At 36.7% G+C, this 22870-nt stretch overlaps 1 protein-coding gene across 50 annotated transcripts in view; it reads right to left on the bottom strand.

The window, feature by feature from the left end:
* RIMS2 (regulating synaptic membrane exocytosis 2) overlaps nucleotides 1-22870 on the bottom strand; it is a 493643-nt gene that overhangs the window by 336801 nt on the left and 133972 nt on the right. The window contains exon 1 of one of the 50 annotated variants that reach the window (XM_063327372.1): nucleotides 1955-2540. The exons of 48 other annotated variants lie outside the window; for them this stretch is intronic. In XM_063327372.1, the coding sequence (XP_063183442.1) occupies nucleotides 1955-2076 (122 nt within the window). In that variant the 5' untranslated portion in view covers nucleotides 2077-2540. Of the gene's footprint in view, nucleotides 1-1954; nucleotides 2541-22870 lie in introns of those variants that run through there. One more of the 50 variants, XM_063327373.1, reaches the window with a different exon arrangement.

Here is a 22870-nt window from a genome sequence, read left to right as displayed (position 1 = left end):
TGATACTTATTCAGAAGACAGAATCTTTTTACTCAATAACCTTAAATAACTTTGAGCTAACTTTAACTTCAGAAGACACAAAAAGCATGACTTAGTCTCTCATAATTACTGCTGCATATTGCTGGAAAATTGCACAATGTTTTCCTGAGGTCAAAAGCATTGGTACCTAGAAAAGCACGACATCGCTCCTTATAAATATAGAAAAATTCTCATCTTAAATAAGACGTCCCATACTAGTTAGGAGGCCGGGTTTCCTACAGTCCTTTCTTATTTGCCAGTCTTCTAGAACAAATATAATTCTAAGTCTCAGGCACAGTAAATGCAATAAAATAATTCTCTGATGTCTTTTGACTTGAAACTGATACCATATGCAGCTTTTGCCAGAGACTTACAAGCAAAATACACACCTAAAAGCACCATGCACATGTATCTGTAAAAAAAATTAACAAAAAGCATGCACGTTGATCCTCAAAAAGCATGCACTTTGATCTCTGCGAAAACAGATCCAGGGAATCAGGACTTGGTTTGTAGCTGATTAGAACAGTTGCTAAGGGCTTTGTTGGTTGCTGCAGGCCCGAAACTATGCACTTGGAAATATGCACTGCTTTGCAATCACAGTTGATAATACATAAATTATTGCTCCATTTTGTAGAGCTTCAGAGATTTCACAGTACACCAAAGAGATGTAAGAAAAATCTCACGGACTACATATCTCATATATACCTAAAAAAATCTTAATTCATTAAAGTCATTATAATTACTAAAGCTGCCTCCATCATTTTGCATGCCTAATTAGAAATTCATAACCGAGATATCAAAACTTGAAAACAGTAACATTAAATATATATTAAAATGTTTATGATGGAAACACCAGCAGTAAGGCAGAGAATCCTTACAACATTCTGGGAAATAAAATGATAGTTTTCTGAAGTATTAAGTGCAAATATCACTATATTTAAGAAATAATATCCCATTTAAAAGGGATTTCTCCCAGACATAAAGAGAAGAAGATTAAAATGCTGGATATAGTCTCTGCAATACTACTTCCACCCTTTTTCCAGAATGTTTCCATCAGTGCACTATCTTTATAAAAAACTACAGGATTCTTTTTCTCCCTGATCTGCACTCACACTCTTTTGGATAAAATTCTTAACCATTTTTACTGTTAATATTGAATAGCAGTATGAAAAAGTTCTAAACATCAGTATTACAGTATGTTTACTGAATAATGTCACAAAAATAAGCCATTATTAATTCAGTTTACCCCCAAAAAATCCTAAGAAACCAATTTAATAAGCACCTCACACCAATAAACAACAACTTCTCCCTATCATTTCCAATTCCCACAAAACAATAGCTATTGATAAAAGGGCAGCCTACAGAGCTGACTGACCTGCTGCAAAGCATCCACTGATCAGCTATAATTTGGCCACTTAAAAAGATTATTGAAAAGCGTCACACACAGAATCTAAGTCTTCTAAAAATAAGAAACTGCTTTCTGCCTGTTTTGCAAATGGTATGCAGGACTACTAATTTACATCTTCCAACAAATTATGTATGGTTAAACAGACAGATCTTTGAGCATTTAATCCTTTCACTGCCACATCCACATAGAAATCATTTTCTCAGACAAATTTGTTTATGAATATTTAATATGCTTTAAGGATTACAGCTAATAATGCTAGCTTCTAATGGTAGCTAATGTATTTGAAAGATACATAACCATCTTAAATATTTTATTCTATCTTTGCTGGCTTTATTTCTGCAGATTGAGTTCTCATTTAAATCCTTACATAAAACATAAAAGCACCAACAGAAGAGACTCTCTGCTACCATAAAAACATTAAAATCTAAGAGTGCAATTATAAAAGTACCCCACTGAAAAACATGCAAATAGATTACTACCAGCATAAGCACAGAAATGATAAGACAAAAATGTTTCATTTCTACTCACCTAGTGTTGTTCAACGTTTGTCCAAAAAGATCATTTTGTAAAATATTTGGAGGGGATGAGAAAACCCCATGAAAATGAGATAAAACAGAATTGCAGACCTGGCGCAGCGTCTCAAATTGCATTTTCTCTCTTTCCTTCCCTTCTATTTTTCTTCACCACCTGTCTTAAAAGTCATCTATTTTGCACACACCATCAAATGCAAACATGCCAATCAAGTTCCATATTTCTCCTGATCTCTGTAAAAACTGTGCCTAAATGAGCAGGGGCTGATAGCTAATTGTACAGTCATTATTCTTCTAATTCAGTCGTAGAAGATTTAGTACCCGTGCGGCTTTCTCCTGACTGTAGCAAGAATTCTAAACAGCAGTAAGCTTTTTGGGCATTCCCAGACGAAGTGTGAAGCTGAGCTGCTTTCATGTACTCTACTCATATTTCTCCAAGCCTATTAAAAACACGCAGTGAATAGATGCTGTCGTCAGGAGTTTCAGCACATCTGGCTGCCAGCAATAAAATCTCAGAAGTAAAAAAAATGAGGACAAGGCATCCTCACACTGTTACTACTGTCTAAGAGGAGGAGGATTTCTGCATCTTCCCCTCCTCCTTCCCTCCCCTGTAAAAATGACTAACAACAGTGACCATGTATGTAGGTCTTTTTTTTTTTTCTTTTTAATGTAAAGGCAGCTCTGCAGGACAGAAAGACCACTCTAAAAATATTCTTCATATAGTGAACAACATGTAGCACTGAGACTGTAACAATAGACCTTTCATCTCATATCTGAAAAGCTATACCGTACCTTACATGAGATAACAGGTTTTTCAGTGCAAACATTTAAATGTAATATCAATTCATGACAGAAACAAACAGTATACATTCTATACGTATCTACTCTGTTAGGTACTGCACGTACAGCACCAAGGCAATGATGTATCACGCAAACTTGAACAAACACTAAAAGGCATGGCTGCATTATATATGTACCACATTTCACAATAAGAAGTCTTCAGCATCTTTTAAAAGTTTATTGCACAGAATCAGCCATGATGGAACCGAGCAAAATCAATCACTTTTTTGGGTGCTCCATACCTGCCTACTTCCAGGAAAACCCACTGTCTTAGGAGCCTACGTCTCCAGTACACATACAGTATAGGAAGTCAAAGAGCAAGCAGCAGAATCAGTCGTCTAATGGAACACAGTGAGATTCTGCAGCATAATATGCACAGTGAATACCATTAAATGTATGGAAAATAAGTATCCCTGACTACAAAACATATTTTTCCTCTTTTCTTTCAATGCGTGTGCCAGAGGACAGCATTACATAACATTACACAATATATTCTATGATTGTCAAATTGAAAAATAACAATTAAATAGATTTTCCTTAGAATATCTCATTTTCTATCCACAGCTTTTAACATCTTAGCACTAATTACAAAATCTCCGAATAAACCAACATAAAATGAGGGCCATTATTAAAGCTCTTCCACTGAAAGCGATTTTAATCCCAGAAGATATGGGAATAAGCAACCTTCCAGCTAATTAAAGTGTTGTATTGATGTGCTCAGGAGGGAGTACCCATCCAGGCTTCTTTGGCCAGAAGGATAGCAGCTACAAGTCAGATTTTAAAACAAAAAAAGAAATAGGAACAAATTCATCTCCGGGTGCCTCTAAAAAAGATATAGAATACTCTTTACTAACACCCATGTTAAATATTTCCAAAAAAACAATCAAGAAAATATCCGCTAATAAAACTGTTCCCAAAACTCATGTGAAAACCTATAAAGTACTACACAAAATAGTTTTCAATATCTGTTTTTAGGCCTATAGCATAAAGCACATTATGGAAACATTTCTATTTGAGGAATGTATTACAATTTATGGTTAAAAGTACTAGGCTATACATACAGCAAATCTGGTAATTGTTGAGATTGTGGAGTAGGAGCTAATGAGCATTTATGGCTATCTTGCTATTATAAAATGAAAACTTAATACTTGGTAACCACCTTGCCTACATTACAGAGAATTCATGTTTGTAATGTAAGACAATTTGCCTTTACATTCATTCCATCAAAAAGACAACGTTTTTGTATCTGCCGCAAGAAACGGAATCACCTTGTTACAAATGATTCAAGTTATTCAAATAATTATTAGTCTCATATGCACCACTTAACAGTTCAGAGACGTTAACCATGCAGCAGGTACAAGATCAATATTGTACCATACATTTCAACTATATCAACATTTTTTTGTGTGCCTTATGAATGGTCATCAAAACCAAAATGCAACCAGCGTCTGCACATTTGACATTCCCCTTTCTATGTCTTCATTTTCAGATATTTAAAATGGAAGTTATGACATAAATTCTTTTTTTGTAAAATTGTTCTAAAATTACTGACAAAATGGAATACAGACTTAAAACTTCTAATTTTTTCATTTTATTCTGGGGTAAGGAATGAAGATATTCACGTAAGTAAAACCTTTAATATGTAAAATATAAAAGTAAAAGGATATTTTTAAAGGCAAATACTCCATAGTTGCTACTAGCAGAAAATTCAACTGTAATGACAGGGTAGTTGTGCAAATACACTTTTTTTTTTTGACATCTGGAGTTTTCATCAAGATGGAACTTACTGTTGATTAGAAATACTTTTTCTTTTATTTCAAAAAACAAACATTACAGAAAAATAAACAGAACTGCCTTTCTTTCCTGACCCTTCTATTGCTCTCCAAGAGACCCTTTGGCCAATAAACAATTCCTTCCCGTATTTACTATGTGGCCTGTATTATTGTATTGACCCTATAATGTAGACTTATTACTAAGCCCGCTTCTTCGCTACTTCCACCTTTTACAAAATATGATAGCTTGGGCTGAGAAGAATCAAGGAAGCAAAGAGGCCTGGCAAGAAGGGTCTGGGGGGGATGGAATGAAGGAGCATGCGCAGAGTACGCTGCGCCCACTGAAATTCTCATCCTTTCAGAACCAGAATGGAACTGACAATCAAAAGAAGTCTGTGGAGCCACACGTAAAATTTATTTCCTGTACACAATATTGTTTGAGAATAAAACAGTACAGGTACTAGTTACCTTATGTCAATCCTGTTAGTGATCTTCAAATGTATCAGTATTTTTTATTTTAAAAAATTTCCTGTGGCGAAGGGCACAGTGATTTCATGTCATTTTTAAGATCTAGGAAATGATATCCTCAGCATTCCCAGATTAAAAACCTCATGTAACAATTCTGGAAAAAAAACTAATTATTTTTTTTTCCCTATTTGATATTTAACTTCCTTACACTTGAGATCTCTTTTTCTCTTCTCAGGTCACTCACTCTACACCATCCAATATCCATATTAGAAGGAAAAAAGGTCCTGTATGCACAGGCTTCTTTTTTCAAAACTGTGTACTTCAAGGTGCACTAGGTAAGCCAAGTACTACTTAAACACCTGTGATTCTGGCATTTCCTAACATTTGAGGGCCCGATTCAAATAATTTTGGTAGCAATTTTTATTATAGTAATCAAACATGAGAAAATCCGATCAAATATGAGAAAAAAACTTCTTTACGGTGAGGGTGACAGAGCCCTGGAGCAGGCTGCCCAGGGAGGTTGTGGAGTCCCCTTCTCTGGAGACTTTCAAGACCCGCCTGGATGCAGCCCTGAGTAATGTGCTCTAGGCAATCCTGCTTTAGCAGGGGAGTTGGACTAGATGATCTTTAGAGCTCCCTTCCAACTCTGAAAAATTCCGTGACTCCATGATTCCGTGTATTTATACTTGCATATATAGAGACATGCTCTTGCTAATTATGGTTTAATAATAATAAATTTCATTTCTACACCAATTTTATAAAAGATTTCATAGACATGAACGCTTTAAAGATACTGCACAGAATGGGAAAAACATGTTATCAGATAGTCTAAGCAACTACCTGATGTGGCTGACAGCCTATTTCAAAATGAAAAGACAAGTCTGGGAATCCATTAAACCAGGCTGCACTGAGATCCATAGAGATACCTATTTCTCTAGCCAATTTGAATCTTAATAAACACCTTCCAGCTACAAGTAGTTTGGAAGAAAAGTTATTCTAGAAAGCTCCCAAGCATGTATGCCTATTTTTCAATTTATATAAAACATTTCTATTTTAAATAAAAGATTAAACTTCTTTGAATTTGATTCCAGAATTCAGAAAGCTCTTAAGATAAACTTACTATACAAAGAAATTTGACATATGTACAAGTATGTTATCTCAAACATTACTTACATGTATCTCTTCTTTATTACAGCCACACAGAAAAGACATTTCACAGAAAGTTGTACCTTAAACAAGGTAAAGTCATGCAACCTCATTAAAGCTATACATTACAGCTCATAAGGCAAAGGTTGTTCTGTGATAAAAGATACTATCAAGTACAATTTTGGACTCAATTCCATTCTAATTTACTGGATATTACCTAAGTATCATTTGATGGAATCACAGAAGAAAATGGTAGAGATGAGTCACTTGGAGTTTGGGGGTAAGAGTGGGATTTTTTAATTGTACAGAAAGTCAAACCTCTATTTTTTTCATCTAGACACAAAATAAAATTGGGTAATTAATAGCACATAAATACCCATAATGCAGCTACCATTGCTCTCCAATATGTCCTTACCAAAGCATTTAGGATTAAAAATTTGGACTGTTTAACTATTCTCATTATGAAAACAAATCTGAACAAATGCTTTTCGAACAGGTACGTTAACAAGAGTGGCCTTGCACATCAGATGGTGTTATATTACTACCATTTATAAGACCACTCATTTGGGGTCATATTAGCAAACTGATGCTCCAAGGTGGGTCACGATTTTAAAGGACTAACTTAAACTAAATTCAAGGATGGACATTTCACTTTGCTAATGCAAGTGAAATGCAACCAGACTTTCTTTTGCATTAAAGCACACATTCATTTGTAATTCATCACATCAGTGCTCAAAGGTTCAGCTTCGCAAGAGAAGTTTAGCAAGAACTAAGGCAAAATCTACAGCTGTAAATTTAATCATATAAGAATAGGAGTTGCAGAAGCCAGTATCCTGAATATCTAGGATACGAAATAATAGAGAGAGGGATGCAGCTAAAGCCCCAACCCCAAAAGGATAACAGTACCTAAATCCGGTCTGCAGCGAAGCATCAGGCTCTGCCCAAGAATTGTAATAATGAGTCCTCTCCTTGAGCTGGCGCCTGAGCAGTCACTCAAAATGTACACTTCTTTTTATTACAGGAAGTCTGTCTGGGAACATGGAAAACTGAGTCCCAAGCTTCTCTTATGGCTTCCTCAAATGTGCCCACAAAGTTCTCATCAACACCCTCTTGGTTATTCCAAAGGGAGCTTGTCTTTGCTGTTGAGGCTGTTCTCTCTCCCGTAAAATAATTAAATATTGAAAGAACTATTTAATTCACTGAGTTAAACATTCATTGAAAATGGAAAAGTGATACTGATTTTATTCGCTGGTAGTCAGGTCACAGATCTACGATGGAAGATACTGAAATTCCAGCTAAGAGACCAAACGTTGTTACAGAAAATACCCACTAACAAAGTACAGTAATTTAAAAGAAAGCAAATTCATCCTCATGTTCAACCATCAAATATTGCTTTTTCTTGCTTGCATTTTTATCTCAGTATCTTCCACATTTCCCTGTTTCCTTACTTCCCTTTTTCAGGCATTCTATCCATAGTCATATAAGTCTTTTCAATGTCCTTCTTCATCTTCCTCCCATTTAACCATTTAGTAGTAATCTATACTCTCCCTTCAGCCTAAGTCACAAATTTTAAACCAAGAATATAAGACACAGAAACCTGGACAGTCTGTTTATCCATTTTTCTGTCCATATTTCCACCTATCACCATGATTAATATGCTTGAGGAGATGGGTAAATTTCATAGGGGCATAAATATTAAAATAGTTAAATTGCAGCAAGCTGTGTGAAAGTCAGCATCATCACAGGAGAAAGACCCAAGTCAGTGTGCATAGAGGAAGGGTGGGTAGAACTGAGCCATTACCCATTGGCTTTGGCAGTAGAAAGACAGTCAGAATATGATCAGTAAGTAGCCACATCATTATCATCTTAAGTTTTACAAAATTATCATAAGTGACAGAAAAAGGGGCTTAAGTTGTTGTGATCCTCCACCACATCACAGAGGAAAGAGGACAGACAAACGTGAGACACCATTATAGGCTGTATTGATTCTGGTGCTCATGGCACCACCTCTCTCTGTTGTATGTAGCTCCCTCATTTTTCAGTGTCTGTACTTTTCAATACTTCAGAAAATGAAGCTTAAGTGATCTGGTTCAGGTTACAGATAAGAATAATGTCAGTGCTCCAGATAAGATGTGTGAACCCCAAACCATTCTCTTACTTGCTGTGTTTAGGGTACTAGAACTTTACTGTTCCAAAGTCTGTTGAGCTACCATTCCCCGTAGCAGCAACTGTTTAGTAGCCTAATTCCAGTGAAATCAGGGATAACATTGCATGCCAACAGTCTTTGGATCAAGGCCCAAAAGCGCAGTTCAGCCCTATGCCTCTAGCGCGTTTCCAAATATTGGAACTGCTCTAGTGCCAGTGGAAGCAGTCTGTGCACTGTTCCTCAGTCATGAACTCACCCAGCAAGTACCACAACACTCCAAACGGTTAAGACGATGCTCTGATTAATCTACTTACATTAAGGAATTCAGGATAAAATACAAAGATAAGCTGTCAGTTTACATTTTGCACCTTTATAGGAATCTGCATATTCCCATCTCTGAAAATTCTCAGAAATAATGTCATCAGCACAGGGAGGGCGAAAAGGAGGCAAGGAAATGTCTATTTTTTAATGAAAGACAAAATTGACCTTGACATTTATAGATTCCCAAGAAAGCCAAGGAGTATAGACTACATCTGCCCAAAGGCCAAGTCTTGATGGGAGATTCCAGATGAGCATTGGACTTCCTAAGCAGGAAAGTGCCAACTGTCCTTAATTAGGTGTGCTGAAGTTCTGTGATGAGACAAAACAATCCATTTTCCTGTGTTTCATCATGGTTTAAGTGAGTGACAGAAATAATAATGATCCACTGATCAACATGGCTTTAAAACTTTCTAAAAGGTGACAAGCAAGTTAAACATGAGATTTTACCTGCATACTTATTAGTTTGGAAAGAATATATTTTACAAATAAAATATTTGGAAGCTGAGATTTTTATCTTATTTTGACCAGTTATGGCTTAATTAAATTCTAAATCTTTGAAAGGAAAAAATGAAGATTTATGCAAGTTAAATGCTAGATAACTTGTTTATTAGAAATAGCTTCAGTGTTAAAAAAATTACATTTTTTAAAACTCAGATAACACAATGGTAGGTCTGATTTTGCTCCTTATGGAGATACTAGGAAATGTGCCATATGTTCACTTGGGAAATCCTGCTGTTAGGCCTAGTACGGACACATACAAAAACTGGCACTGTCCATGCAAATTGCACATTCCAGGATGAGTAAGACAGAGGAAAAAACCAAATAAATTGGACACGGGAAATATGAAAGTTATCATTTTAAATACTTTTGTTATTAATGATGATAAGACTATATCACGACAGTACTACTTCTTGAAATGAATCAGTAGGTATGCCTCAGAACCAGGTATACCTCCCAGTATAATTATTTTTAAGCTATCTTTAAGAGGAATAACTTTGACTTATTGGTTAATTTCCTTAGCTCGATGTAAATTATGGCTTCTCAAACCTCTCCGTGGAATACTCTTTAATACATTAGTTGAAAGGCAATATGGGAAATTTCATTTAAATATGATAAGAATAGTTGAAAATAATTACATGAAATGTTTAAATTTAATTATTTCTCTTATCTCTGTCCTTCTTACCCCTCTGAAGATTACATAATATATACACAACTTGCATGGTGAAACAAAAAGCTTATATTGCTAGGGCACACCATAAAATAGAGAAAAAGCACAAGTTGCATCTTGTGACTTTAAAAACATGCCATGAAAATTTAAAAACTACACCATGAAATGGTAGAGTGTTGAGTTTGAGGTTTTTTTCTAGCACAAGCAGAATAAGGCACTTTGAATTTTGCTATTTTGATAACAATAATATATGCTAAGTGACACGTTCACAAAAACAACTCTGAACACTAAGTTTTAAGTACATTGTTGCCTACCTCTGGTCCTCAACAAAGCTTCAGTGCCTAGTTCCTGCCTCACCTGCCATATCCGGGCATTTCTAAGGATTCCTTGCTTAGGGAACTCTGTGCTTAAAAATGAAGATATTATTGACTTTTGACAAATTCAGATGACTAAGGTGCGTAGTTTAGAAGCTTAGGCATCTTTTACTTCCTGTATAATCAATAGAGAGAAAGAGGACCATGTGAAAAAAGAATCATGTGACCAAAAATTGCATGACTGCCCAAAAATAGGTTTAATGAAGGGTTCTTACGCTTGTCTAAGTACCTTATTTAGGAGGTATGAATATAACTCTATGCTTGCATTTCTATTGCTGGATCTGAGAACACTTTCCAGTTCCTGCCTTGGTTGTGTTCTGACACCATGTCACAAAAAAATCCAGGTGTGTGCATTTTCTCCCTTTTTCCTACCCTTGCATTGCCCCAGTATATAATCCAGACTTTTTGTGGATATGCATGTTTTCTAGCAAAATTCCTACAGAAGATAGATCTCCCATATTAAAAAAGAAGCCCTAAAATCTAGGGATACGTGGTTTTTAACCCACTGCCTTACCTAAGACATAACTTATCTAAAATGCTGCTGGGGCAGAAATTGCATTTGGCAAATAAAAACCAACCTACTTGTCTAATAAATGTAAAAATTACTTCTTCAACCCACAAGACCATGATTCTAGTTTGTACTAAAGCATTTCATAGATACTGCTAATTTTATTTCATGTCTGCAGGGCCGGTAGGCTTCCTACAGGAGAAATACGTCCGGTTTTCTACACAAAATAATGTCTGTAAATTCTGGGTCACAGAATGATCCTATAATCAGTTCTCCACTTTCCTCAGAGTGTCTGATAGCTTACTGAAATGGCTATACATCCTAAGATTTTAATCCAGACATATACATTTGTGCATGTGCTCACATGTGGTATAAAACATATAACTAACATTTTTAGAAGTATTAAAGGAATACTATTAAGATGGAAGAACTGGGCAATCAGTTAGGAAAGGTCTAACTGAGACTTCATTTCCCTGACTAAAGGAATAGCTGCGCTACCTGACAGGAACAGAAAGCTGTTATACTCTGGCTGAATAAGCAGAGGAGTACGTGTAATACAGCAGGCTCAATATGCAGTAGATGCTGTACCTTGCAGAATGTGTGGTTTATAGTATATTTCAACCAATTTTACCTTAAGCTGACTCACAATCAATTGATATTTCTTTGCACCTCATTACAGTACATGAATCCTGCTTTATGCCTCATTTGCAGTTCTGGATGGTTCACCAATGAGATGTGTCTCACTAGTCAAAAGTGCTGGCCTAGAACAGAGATTTGATTGATTTTTGAAACAATGCATTAAAAACTTCATCTGCTACAAAAAAGACTGCTGTTCTTCACTTTAATTAAAAGGTATCATTTGTCACCTTTTGAAAAAACAAAAGGTGATTTAAAAGATTACTAACAAAGTATTACGCATGATTAAAAATGTAAAATACTAAAAACAGAAGCTGAAAGTGCACGCACTAACAGTTTTCAGACACTGGTCTTTTCTCTCCATCTCAGGATGACGTATTCAAGGTGAAAGTTGATTTCCTGAGTGCTCACAGGCAGTTCGTAGTTATATCCCTTATTCTCCAAATTATGCCAATTTAAGAGAGGACATGATTAGCACAAAGCAGACAGCAAACATTAAATCCTAAAACAGTCCACTGATGATTACCAACGACGTAAATGCACCCAGCACAGTAATGATTTCCATATAGACTCAGGGAAAGAGATATATGTACTCTTTGTGAAATACACAGTTATCATCCTATTTGGATGAGATCCTTTACACAAACGCTTCTTTGTGTGAGAAGGCTGATCACAAAGCTCCTTATGATGTAAAGGAAGTAACACTGATCTTGAAGTCCATGGTGCTTATACATTGCAGAAATTGGCTCTCATTCCCTGTGAACTTGGGAGTTTAATTAAATTTAGAAATTCCTTTTAGTCACCTGCAAAATATCTTCAGAGATTTATTGTAATATCTCTACTTTCAGATGACTGATGTGGATCTTTAAAGGCCTCCAAACTTGTGTTGGGTGTCAATGTGTCCAGATCATCTGTGATGGAAACAAAGGCTAATATATGTGTAAACTAGAAGATAGATCATTCGTCAAATGACAGTAAGATTAAGATTAGCCTTTTAATTTTGTGAAACAGGAGCAAAGAGAACACATCTATGCACTGGATTGTTTATTAATTTCTGCTGTTCAGAACACTGGATGAAAGTTGGAGCCTTCCATATCTTGGGAATGAGTTCAAAGAGACTAATTTATCTTCCTTTCATGTCATTATAAGATTTATGGTCTCCTGGGTTGCTCCTATCTTCAGCTGATTGAAATACCAGAAGAATATTTTCCTGATGATCATACACCTCTGGAATTCATTTCCTTTGACAGTGTCATGGAGCCTGGATTTTATAAGCATTAAGGCAGAGCAAATATTTTACTCCCGAACGATTTCCATTTAATTCTGGGAGTTTTATGTTAGTGGAATAAAGGCAGTGCTGGCCATTTCATGACAAGCTTTGGGGAGGGGGTTAGGGTTAATTTCGTAATTGATTGTTATCATAACTGCAAGGCTTCCTGATACTTGGTGATATACCACAGTATAAATTTCCAAATAAATCTCATTTTCAGAGATAAACGCTTATGAAAGAAGTACCCATATGCCACATAGAGCATGAAATTTAAAATGCTTGTCTTGAGGGAAATCTCCTGGTTTAGTTAGCTTCACCGGGCTTAACTCTGAAAATAACTGACAGCTTTTGTGAATATCTACAAACGGGACACAAGCATAAATGCTCTTAAATACTTGAAGGAGGAGTGAAGATGTAGGTAAGAATGAATGGTCCTGAACTACACCAGTGCATCAGTCCTTACTGCAATATAGTCTATCATCATCCAAAACAAGTTTGTTGTTGAGGAGAAGCTGAGACAGTACTAGTACCAGCCTTACTATCCAAAGCTCCGGAGTTTGTTTTGAGTGAGTCTCATCTACAAAATATTCTTCCCTTTTCCATTGTTTAATGACATATCTTCCTCTTTTCCTTCTCTGATTGTCAGGGCCTTTATAATTGACATTCTCATTCAGGGAAGAATCTCTGCATCCAAAAAAAATCTGCTGAGTAGCAATTAAATTATTTTTGCTTTGAACTTCACTTTTTTCAAAGATCCAATTTCTTGATTCAAATATTGATACATATTTTCTAAATGAAAATAAATTTTCCAGTCATTGTATTTGCTTGATCTAAGAGACATAGAAAATATCCAAAATACATGGTGTTTTCTACGAAATGCAAACCCAAGTTAAACTGGATTTCTTTCAATAATTCCTTTTTGTTCCAGTCCCTGTTAATGAATGGTACAGGAAGATGAATCTTTACGTGTCGATTCTAGGACTAAAATGCAATTATCTCAGCATCATGAGGAGGTGAAATTGCTGAACTAACTGTTGAGTTGTCAAATTTTTTGTATTCAAGAGGTGAGATTGTTGAACTAATTGTGATTTCTCGTCTAGCTTAAAGTGTTTCTCACAGTTTTAACTGAAGCATAAAGATACAACTAAGGCAGGTCCTTTTTTTTCAGCCCAGCACTCATGCCAGAGTCAACAAGATTTAATTAAAATTAATCTACCTCTGTGAAAAAAAAAATGGTTTTGTGCACTGATTTGGAACTTTAGAATGCAATGTCCCTCTGAAGCTTCCCAGTTTATTTGGAATTACAAAGGAAATGAGAGGCTTTCTACTTTAATCTCATCTGCCTTGATAGCTATTTTTTTATTATTTTTTTTTTTAAGTGAGCATCAAGGAAGTCTATCATTTAAAGTCCAGCTAAGGATTTTCACAAAGTCATTGCAGAATAAAACCTCTTGCGGCTAAAATGCAGTGCTTTCTGTCAAAATATTATCATAAGAAGTGTTGTCCTTGCTGTTTCCTTTTTGGGAAAGCAAATGGGTAATCATAGAAAGGTTAGAGTTGGAAGGGACCTTAAAGATCATCTAGTTCCAACCCTCTGCCATGGGCACGGACATCTCCCACTAGACCAGGCTGCTCAAAGCCCCATCCAGCCTGGCCTTGAACACTTCCAGGGATGGGGCATCCGCAGCTTCTCTGGGTAACCTGTTCCAGTGCCTCACCACCCTCACAGTAACGAATTTCTTCCTAATATCTAATTTAAACCTCCCCTCTTTCGGTTTAAAACTTGCCCCTCATCCTATCGCTCCACTTCCTGATCCAGAGTCCCTCCCCATCTTTCCTGTAGGCCCCCTTTAAGTACCAGAAGGCTGCTATAAGGTCTCCCCGGAGCCTTCTCTTCTCCAGGCTGAACAACCCCAGCTCTCTCAGCCTGTCTTCACAGGAGAGGTGCTCCAGCCCTCTGATCATTTTTGTGGCTCTCTGCTGGACTCACTCCAACAGGTCCATGTCCTTCTTGTGTTGGGGGCCCCAGAGCTGAACACAGTGCTCCAGGTGGGGTTTCATGAAAGCAGAGTAAAGGGGCAGGATCACCTCCTTCGACCTGCTGGCCACACTTCTTTTGATGCAGCCCAGGATGCACTTGGCTTTCTGGGCTGCCAGCAGACATTCCCAGCTCACGTTGAGCTCCTCATTCACCAATAACCCCAAGTCCTTCTCCTCAGGGCTGCTCTCAATCCATTCTCCGCCCAACCTGTATTTGTGCTTGGGATTGCCCCGACTCACGTGCAGGACCTTGCAGTTGGCCTGGTTGGACTTCATGAGGTTCGCACAGGCCCACCTCTCAAGCTTGTCCAGGACCCTCTGGATGGATGGCATCCCTTCCCTCCAGCGTGTCATCCACACCACACAGGTTGGTGTTGTCATCAAACTTGCTCGATCCCACTGTCCATGTCACCAACAAAGATTTTAAACAGCACCAGTCCTAGTACCGACCACTGAGGAAAGCCACTGCAGCAAAGTTCGTGGTTAATCCTGTTACAAGCTGCATAATAAAAACTTACTTTGGCAGGTAAACTACTTGTAGGGACCCATTCAAGCATGTAATATGAGCTGATAAAACACTGGGCCAGAAACTGGGAAAACTGTCTTTGGAGTAACTTTAAACTCCTGTTACTCTATGAAGATGATACACTTGCTGGGGTCTCTGATAGCATTTCCAGGAAGCCCAGTGCTGCAAAAATGGGCACTTTTTGATGCCGCTTTCTGAAACACCAGGGCATCATTACAGGGCACAGTGCTGCACAGTGCAGAGATGTCAGAACAAGCCGCATATACACAACCCACTGCGTATCATACGTAGATATTACCTTGGATTTTAAAACTCCACTTTAAGAGTCACTGACTTGAGGTCACCTACATTTTCTACTTAACTTGAAATGACATTGTACTGCACTACTTTGCTGAAATGGGTAACTATTCCTTTAAAGTGTCTGTGGCTGTCTTCCTTTTGGTTAGTAAAGAACACAGCGAAGCCTGTTTTCACCAAAAGGCATAAAAACAATATTTCTCAAAGCTTAAGAGAGAAGCGTCCACTCATTTTACCACAAATCTGAAAGGACACTTATGAGTCCTTGCAAAATTGTTGGAAATTGATGAAGAGAGGTGAGCTGGAGCTCGGGGAAAGGAAAAAAAATGGGTTAGAGAAGAAAAGAATATCTGTAAGGGAAGGAATACCATGGATATATCTTTGAAAACACTTCCAGTGTTTAGACAGAGTTTTGTAAGAACTCATACCAGTGAAAAAGATATGATGAAAATGCGCTAATAAAATAAATAAATAAATAGATAAATACATTCCAGAGTAAACAAAGGGACAAACAAGGATTTGGCTTGAAGAAGGGGCAGAAAAAGGAAAAGAATAATCATGCTAAAGACAAGGCAGAAAACAAAATGGTATTGCTTAATAATGTAAATTTTAAGTATAACAATATGGTCACCCTGGTCCTATTAAATTCACTTTTTAGTTATATTTGTTCCTCAGGTCTGACTTAATAAAATAGATTGACATTTACTAAAATTATTAAACTTGCCATGTAAAAGATAAATGACAACTAAATTGCACTACAGAAGTGATTGCTTTATCATTTGTGACTTCTAGAGGCACAAAGAAAGAGTCAAAGAAAGAATTTGTACCAGTAACAATTATTCATTCTCATTTTTTATTTTAATTCAGTCTATATGGCTATGGTAAAAAGTATGAAAATAAAAGGCCATTCATTGAATTGCCTCCTGCAGATTCCAGAACCACTTTGCTGCCAGAAACTACAAACTTGAGTTAGCAGAGTCCTTTATTAAATGTTAGCCATTTCCCTCGGCTGCACTCCACAGATGTGACTTATTCACCTTTACACACTGATTTTGTAAATATGGAACTCAAACAAAACCTGTTATTTATACTTCTTAAGATAAATTAGCCTCCAAAGAACAGAGCACAGCCCAGCTAAGGATTATGAACACACAGTGAGCTCTAACATTCATGTTTGTGCAAGGTCAACAAAACAGTACTTTAAGAAGACATAGTCAACCCAGAAAAGTACTGGCCTTATTAATTTAAAAAATTAAAAATGTTACTACCCTCAATTTTTTTTCTGGCATAGCTTGCTTTCAGGGTCAATTTAGCTAAAATCAAAACTACATTTAATTCCATAAATGTTAGCTGTAGTTAATACTTAATAAAAATATTCAGTATTTTCATACATCTGAGATCTGTGTTTACAGATTTAGATTATTAATGGTCTTTTAGCACGGTTAAAGACATAGCTGTGATATACAGAAGCATAACACTGCAACTGAAAGCCAAACTCCACTTCACAGATAACAAATACCATCATGGAATGTCAAGATTTCCTTGAGCTCATTCTGCTGTGTAACAGTGAGAAAAGTCAAATAGTCAGTGCTAGCTTTCAGTATATAGTATGCAACAAATATGTATAATTAAGAAAAAAATCAACTAATCAGTAACAGTAAGCAAAATACAAACATCATGTTGCAATGGAATTATTTTTGAAAAGGCACTTTACAGTAAATTATGAAAATGAAATTCCCTAAAACCAACATGAGATTTGTTCGCTGCAGAGAATGATTGCTGCTCAGTTCAGATTGTCACTTAAAGCTGGAATTCAATCTCTTTTTTATGTGTTTAATTAAAACACTCTTTAATCTTTGAAAAAAAAAAACCCAGCAGTTTTAGAGTACTTAATAAAAAATAGGTTAGTTCTGCTGCATTTAGGGAAGTTTCCTCTTCCCTTTCTCTCTTCTCTGAACAGATTAGTTTTCCCTAAAAAAAGGATCCCAAATTGTACCTACTGCTGATCAGAGGCCCAACACTACTCAGATTCTACAGCTAGATAAAGGCTGGCTTAAACAACAACAACAAACAAATAAAAAAAACAAACAAACAAACCCAGTCTTTCTTTTAATCATCATCAGGAAAAAATTAGGAACAGCTAGCTCATTGGTTGTTCTGCTACACTGAGAGGAATAACAGTGGAGGGAGGGAAGCAACGCACATCTCAGAAAAACCACACTGAAGGCACAGTGCAGCTGCATGTCCTGAATGCTGTGTTAGCATTGTCACTATTCACAGGAGCCGGAGGCCCACAAAACTGACATTAGGAAACAAACAGAATTGTACAAACAGTATTTTTTCTCAGAAGACAGACAGTTCTGCAAAGGTAATAGACAGAAAAAGCTTTCCAGAGGTTAGAATAGAATAAAGATGCTATAACCCATTGCAACCTATTAATAACAGGTAAACCCAGAGTATGCCGGCATAGGTATATGCCGGTATATATGCCGGTATAACCAGAGTATGCCAGTATAGTATAGGTAGTCTGGGCTGTTAACAGACAATGTTGGTACCATTCGGGAACTTCTTACAGAGACTCTGCATGAAGACATTACAGATGGTACCAAACACTTTACTCATCCTCATAAGTAGGTGTAGCTTAATCCTTGTTCTAAGTGTCTAATTATTTCATTAAAATTTCTGCAGTGAAGGATTTCTGACTTTCTTGGACCCAAGGTACTTCTTTTCAATAATTAAATACTGCATTTTCTCTGGCTCCCTTCCCATAAATTTTTATTGCTTCCTCTGGCCATAGCTATTATTAATTTCCTTTTTATGCCATTCCAGATTGAGACAGCAGATAAATGTAGCTTTATTTTCTACCTGAAAACTGGAATAGCCATGAAATGTTAATCCACACCCCTAAACCTATATGTAGAGGAATGAAATAAGTAAAAGAGGACGTCTGTGAAGAAGAAAATAACTCATTTGTTCTAAGTTATTACCTCAAAAATCACACAAAGCATACACTGAAATGGAAGACAGACACTGCAAGAAACAAAAGCAAAACTACTGAGACTACAGTTTTCAGATTGACATTGGTTTCACTTTACAGCTCCAAGGACTGACTATCAAAGTGGTGAAAAATGCTGGAACAGGAATAGGAAGATGAAGATAAAACCTTATTTGGATGAAGTTCAAATCCCATAAAACTTAAATCTTCAGTTAATATGTTAAAAATACTGTAGGGTATCTCTAATGCCCAAATTTTGCATCCTGTTCTAGCACCAGGGAAAGTCAGTGACAGCCCTTTGCAGTCATGCATGGAAAAGAATATTGATTCAATTTTAAACTCAACCTGAAAATACTTGTACAAAGTATTAGATTTATTCATGAAGTGAAAGAATATCATTATGCTTTCTCAACAGTTGTGGGGTTTTTTACTGCAGTGGCCAAAATGTTAAAAAAATAAATTCACGTCAGTTAATTCTTAGAGAAAGAATTCTAAAAAATTTAGAGACATTGTTGTCCTTAATCGATACTTCTGGACACAAACTAATCTGCACATAGCATCGTCACTCTGCCTCTTGGATACCAACTCCCTTATTTTAAACACTGTCTCTACATAATTCTTTTAGTATTTCTCCCTGTCTAAATATGTCAGCAGGTAAAAAAAACATAAGTAAAAAAGTTAAAATGCCTCTATTTCACTTGAGGTTGCTTTCAAATATGCTCAGTTTCCACAGGCCAAGTAAAGATTGTATGTTTTTTTAAGACACCTGGGCTAAAGATCTCTTAACTCAGGTTCTCGGCAATAGAAACAATCAAAATCAGAGGCTGCACTACAGTGCTGTGTTGCAGAAGAAAAATAGCAATAATCTTGGGAAATGGCCAGTTTTCAGACTTTCAGAAAGAAAAGTAATTGACTGAGTCTTTTTGCCATGTTTTCAATTGCAATAAATTACCACCAGTGACGTTCTCAGTATCAGTTGTTCATAATCCAGGAATTAAAGAAGAGCCATTTGAAAAAGATATAACATGAAACAGATGGACACACATTTTCATTTATTTAATTTATGCTGCTCTTTGATGTTTCCCAGCTACCTTATGCCTGATTGTTCCTCTCTCCTCCTCTTCCCTCTTATTTTGGTCTTTTTTCTCACTGTTCACACCCTGACATCCCCAACTGCAGTCCCAAAAGACAGAGCCTACGCTGCCAACTCATATTGGCGCTCCTTCCAAGAACGGAAGCAAAGGGACACAGGGGACCACCTTCATTCTCCTGCCATTGGTAACGCAATAGAATAAAACCTTCCTATGTGGGAAACCCACGTATAGATTCCATAAAGAATATACGCACAAAACCAGCATCTTCAGACCCAAATAGCCTCAACAGTCTTGTTTGCTCTTACCCAGAATAAAATGCATCTTCCAAACCCACTATAGTGTGTGGAAACCACCATGCAAATCCTCTTTTTTCCTGAGATGAAGGAAAAGTGATGATAGAAAATGAACCCCTAAAATGCATATATATCTTTGAAAGGAGAAGGGAAGGAGGACGGAAGGAGGATATATTTTATCTGTGTCTGATGGCCTGGAAAATAAATACTGCTGTTGTGCAACTCTGCAGCTGCTCACTCTCTCAATTTGTTGTTTTCTTTCTGTTTTTTATGATTTAATCTCATATCTTTACAGTTAATCTGAAAAGGGTTCGGGCAGCTTTATTCATTAGTCTTGCTCCAAATCATGATCTTACAGATCATGATCTTTACAGATACCAAGAACTAATTCTCTTTTTTTGACAAGCCTCGCCTTCTGATGGACGCAGCAATGATAAATTGACTCAACAAACATTCTCACAATATTTTAACTTTTTTTGTTTTTTTTTTTTGCATTGAATCTCATGAAAAGTGTCTCTGAGGAGAGCTTTTCTTCCAGTAATAGAATGCATGACAAATATATATTGTAAACTCAGAGCTAATACTTTCAAATTTTGGAAAGCATTTTGGATTCATACAGGAGAGATTAGGGGAAAAAAACAACAACAAAAAAAAACCAAACAAACAAAAAACCCAAAACCAAACAAAACAAAGCAACCCAAAACACTCAATCATTCCCATCTACCTGAACTAATTTCAGATAGGCGTTAGATTAGAAATAGTTATGTCATCATAACCTTGCACTTGGAAGATGCATGTGTTGTTTCTTAAGAGAGCTACTGCTTAAAAAGGATTGTGAAATGCCAGGTATGTAGAAAAAAGGTTTGTGAAGCAACACCTCTAGAATGTCACAAAAGATTTAAAATTTAAAACACTGAATTCATATGTGGAAAATGACTGAAATGATCCTTCCAAGAGCAAGAAAAATAATTATGTTACAACTCAGGCACTGCAACACCACCTAAAGATCTAACAATTCAGGCAAACAGAATGACACATAAAAAAGCTTTGTATCAACATTAAGGTTCCCTGCTCCCCAGTTTTTATTATTAGGATGTTATACACATTTTAATAGGACATTATAAACATTTGCTTTGGCTTAAGCTTTGGAATGAAGAAATCAACCATTTCACAAGCTGATTGCCTGCTACAAAATGCCTGAAAAAAGATTATGCCTATTCAAACAATTTTGTTGCTAGAAAGAAAACATAATGTATTGAATTATGAGTAATGTAGGTCTTGGAAACAACAGAGTACATGAATGCTTTTGATCAAAATAAAATAAAAAGGATCCTTTTGTATAATCCAGAATTAATGTGAAATTGGATAGCACAAATCAAAGAATTGCAGTGTACACAGCCACAAATCTACCATCTGCACACAGCAGACCTCAGAATGGACCTTCTGAGCCTACAGATTACATCATAGATTAATATTTTGCATTTCTTTGATTCACATAATTTGGCAGTTTTCACAGAGTCCAGTGTTACACTACATCAGCATCCGTACTCTGCTCACAAAGTTAAGTCTGTGAATACCACTATATATGGTTACTTCTAAACTGCCCTTAGCATAAAATTTCCATGTGACACAAATTATGCTAGTCTCACCTCAAACAGTGTCAAATATAAGATGGTCAACTACTGAAATTAATGTAACACTGGATCCTGCAGTGTGGCTGCTGTCCCTGCCTTCTCCATGGGTTTTCTACACAGAAAGTAGTAAAAACACTGTAAGGCAGATTATAAATATTGGATATGAACTAGAATAAAATTTAATGATGGAAAACTGTTCTGCTGGTGGTAATTACAAGTTGCTCCTGAATAGTTTTTGACTTCTCTTTTCCTCTGTAATGGATCCAATACAAGAAAAACCTCCTTGGAGAATATGCAATCCAAAATCATCCCAGATTTTTTTAAGACAACGAATCTCAGATCAGTCCAAGAAGATCTATAATAAAGTACCTCCCCTGATGCAACTTGTGGCTGTTTCCTCTTGTCCTATCATTTGTTACTAAGGAGAAGAGACCGACCCCCACCTCTTTACAGCCTCCTTTCAGGTAGTTGTAGAGAGCGATAAGGTCTCCCCTCAGCCGCTCCTCGTAAGACTTGTGCTCTAGACCGCTCACCAGCTTTGCAGCCCTTCTTTGGATGTGCCAGAAGCCTTTAGGAAAAGCTATATGCAATTACTCAACCACAACTGCAAGTTTCAAAGGCACAAAATGAATTTTCTTAACTTGTTCAATAATAATCAATAGAACATATATGGATTTATAAATTTTAATATCTATGTGTGCCTTCATTATAAAGATAATAATATATCATCTTCTGTTCTTAACAGTGGTTGAATATAATAAAATTGTAAGCATTCCCGGTATCATTGCTGAGAGTAGCAATGGCACCACAGCATATACAGGTCCAAACTTAAGGCCTATCCATCCTTCAATTCTGGGATGGTCTCTCTCAAAGATGCTGATATTCTCCTCTAAAGGCCCATTTGAGCAATCAGACATTGATTGGGCATCAAGGAGGACTCTTTTTCATTACCTCCAACAAAGGAGAGACAGTTAATGTGAGGAACATTAGGGAAGAAAATTATTCAGAAGACCCTGTAACCTTCAAAAGCATGTCATACAATCATAGAATCATAGAATTGTTGAGGTTGGAAGGGACCTTTAAGATCATCGAGTCCAACCTTTAGCCTACCCTGACAAAAGCCACTTCTAAACCATGTCCCTAAGTGCCCCATGTACCCTTTTTTTAAACACCTCCAGGGATGGTGAATCCACCACCTCCCTGGGCAGCCTATTCCAATGTTTAATAACCCTTTCAGTGAAGAAATGTTTCCTAATATCTAATCTAAACCTCCCCTGACGTAACTTGAACCCGTTTCCCCTCGTCCTATCACTTGTCACCAGGGAGAAGAGGTCAGCCCCCATCTCCCTACAACCTCCTTTCAGGTAGTTGTAGAGAGTGATAAGG

This window comes from Chroicocephalus ridibundus, chromosome 2 (assembly GCF_963924245.1).
Source record: "Chroicocephalus ridibundus chromosome 2, bChrRid1.1, whole genome shotgun sequence".
NCBI classification, from domain to species: Eukaryota; Metazoa; Chordata; class Aves; order Charadriiformes; family Laridae; genus Chroicocephalus; species Chroicocephalus ridibundus.
The sequence above is the reverse complement of the archived record's forward strand: the minus strand, read 5'-3'. Positions and strand labels throughout refer to the sequence as shown.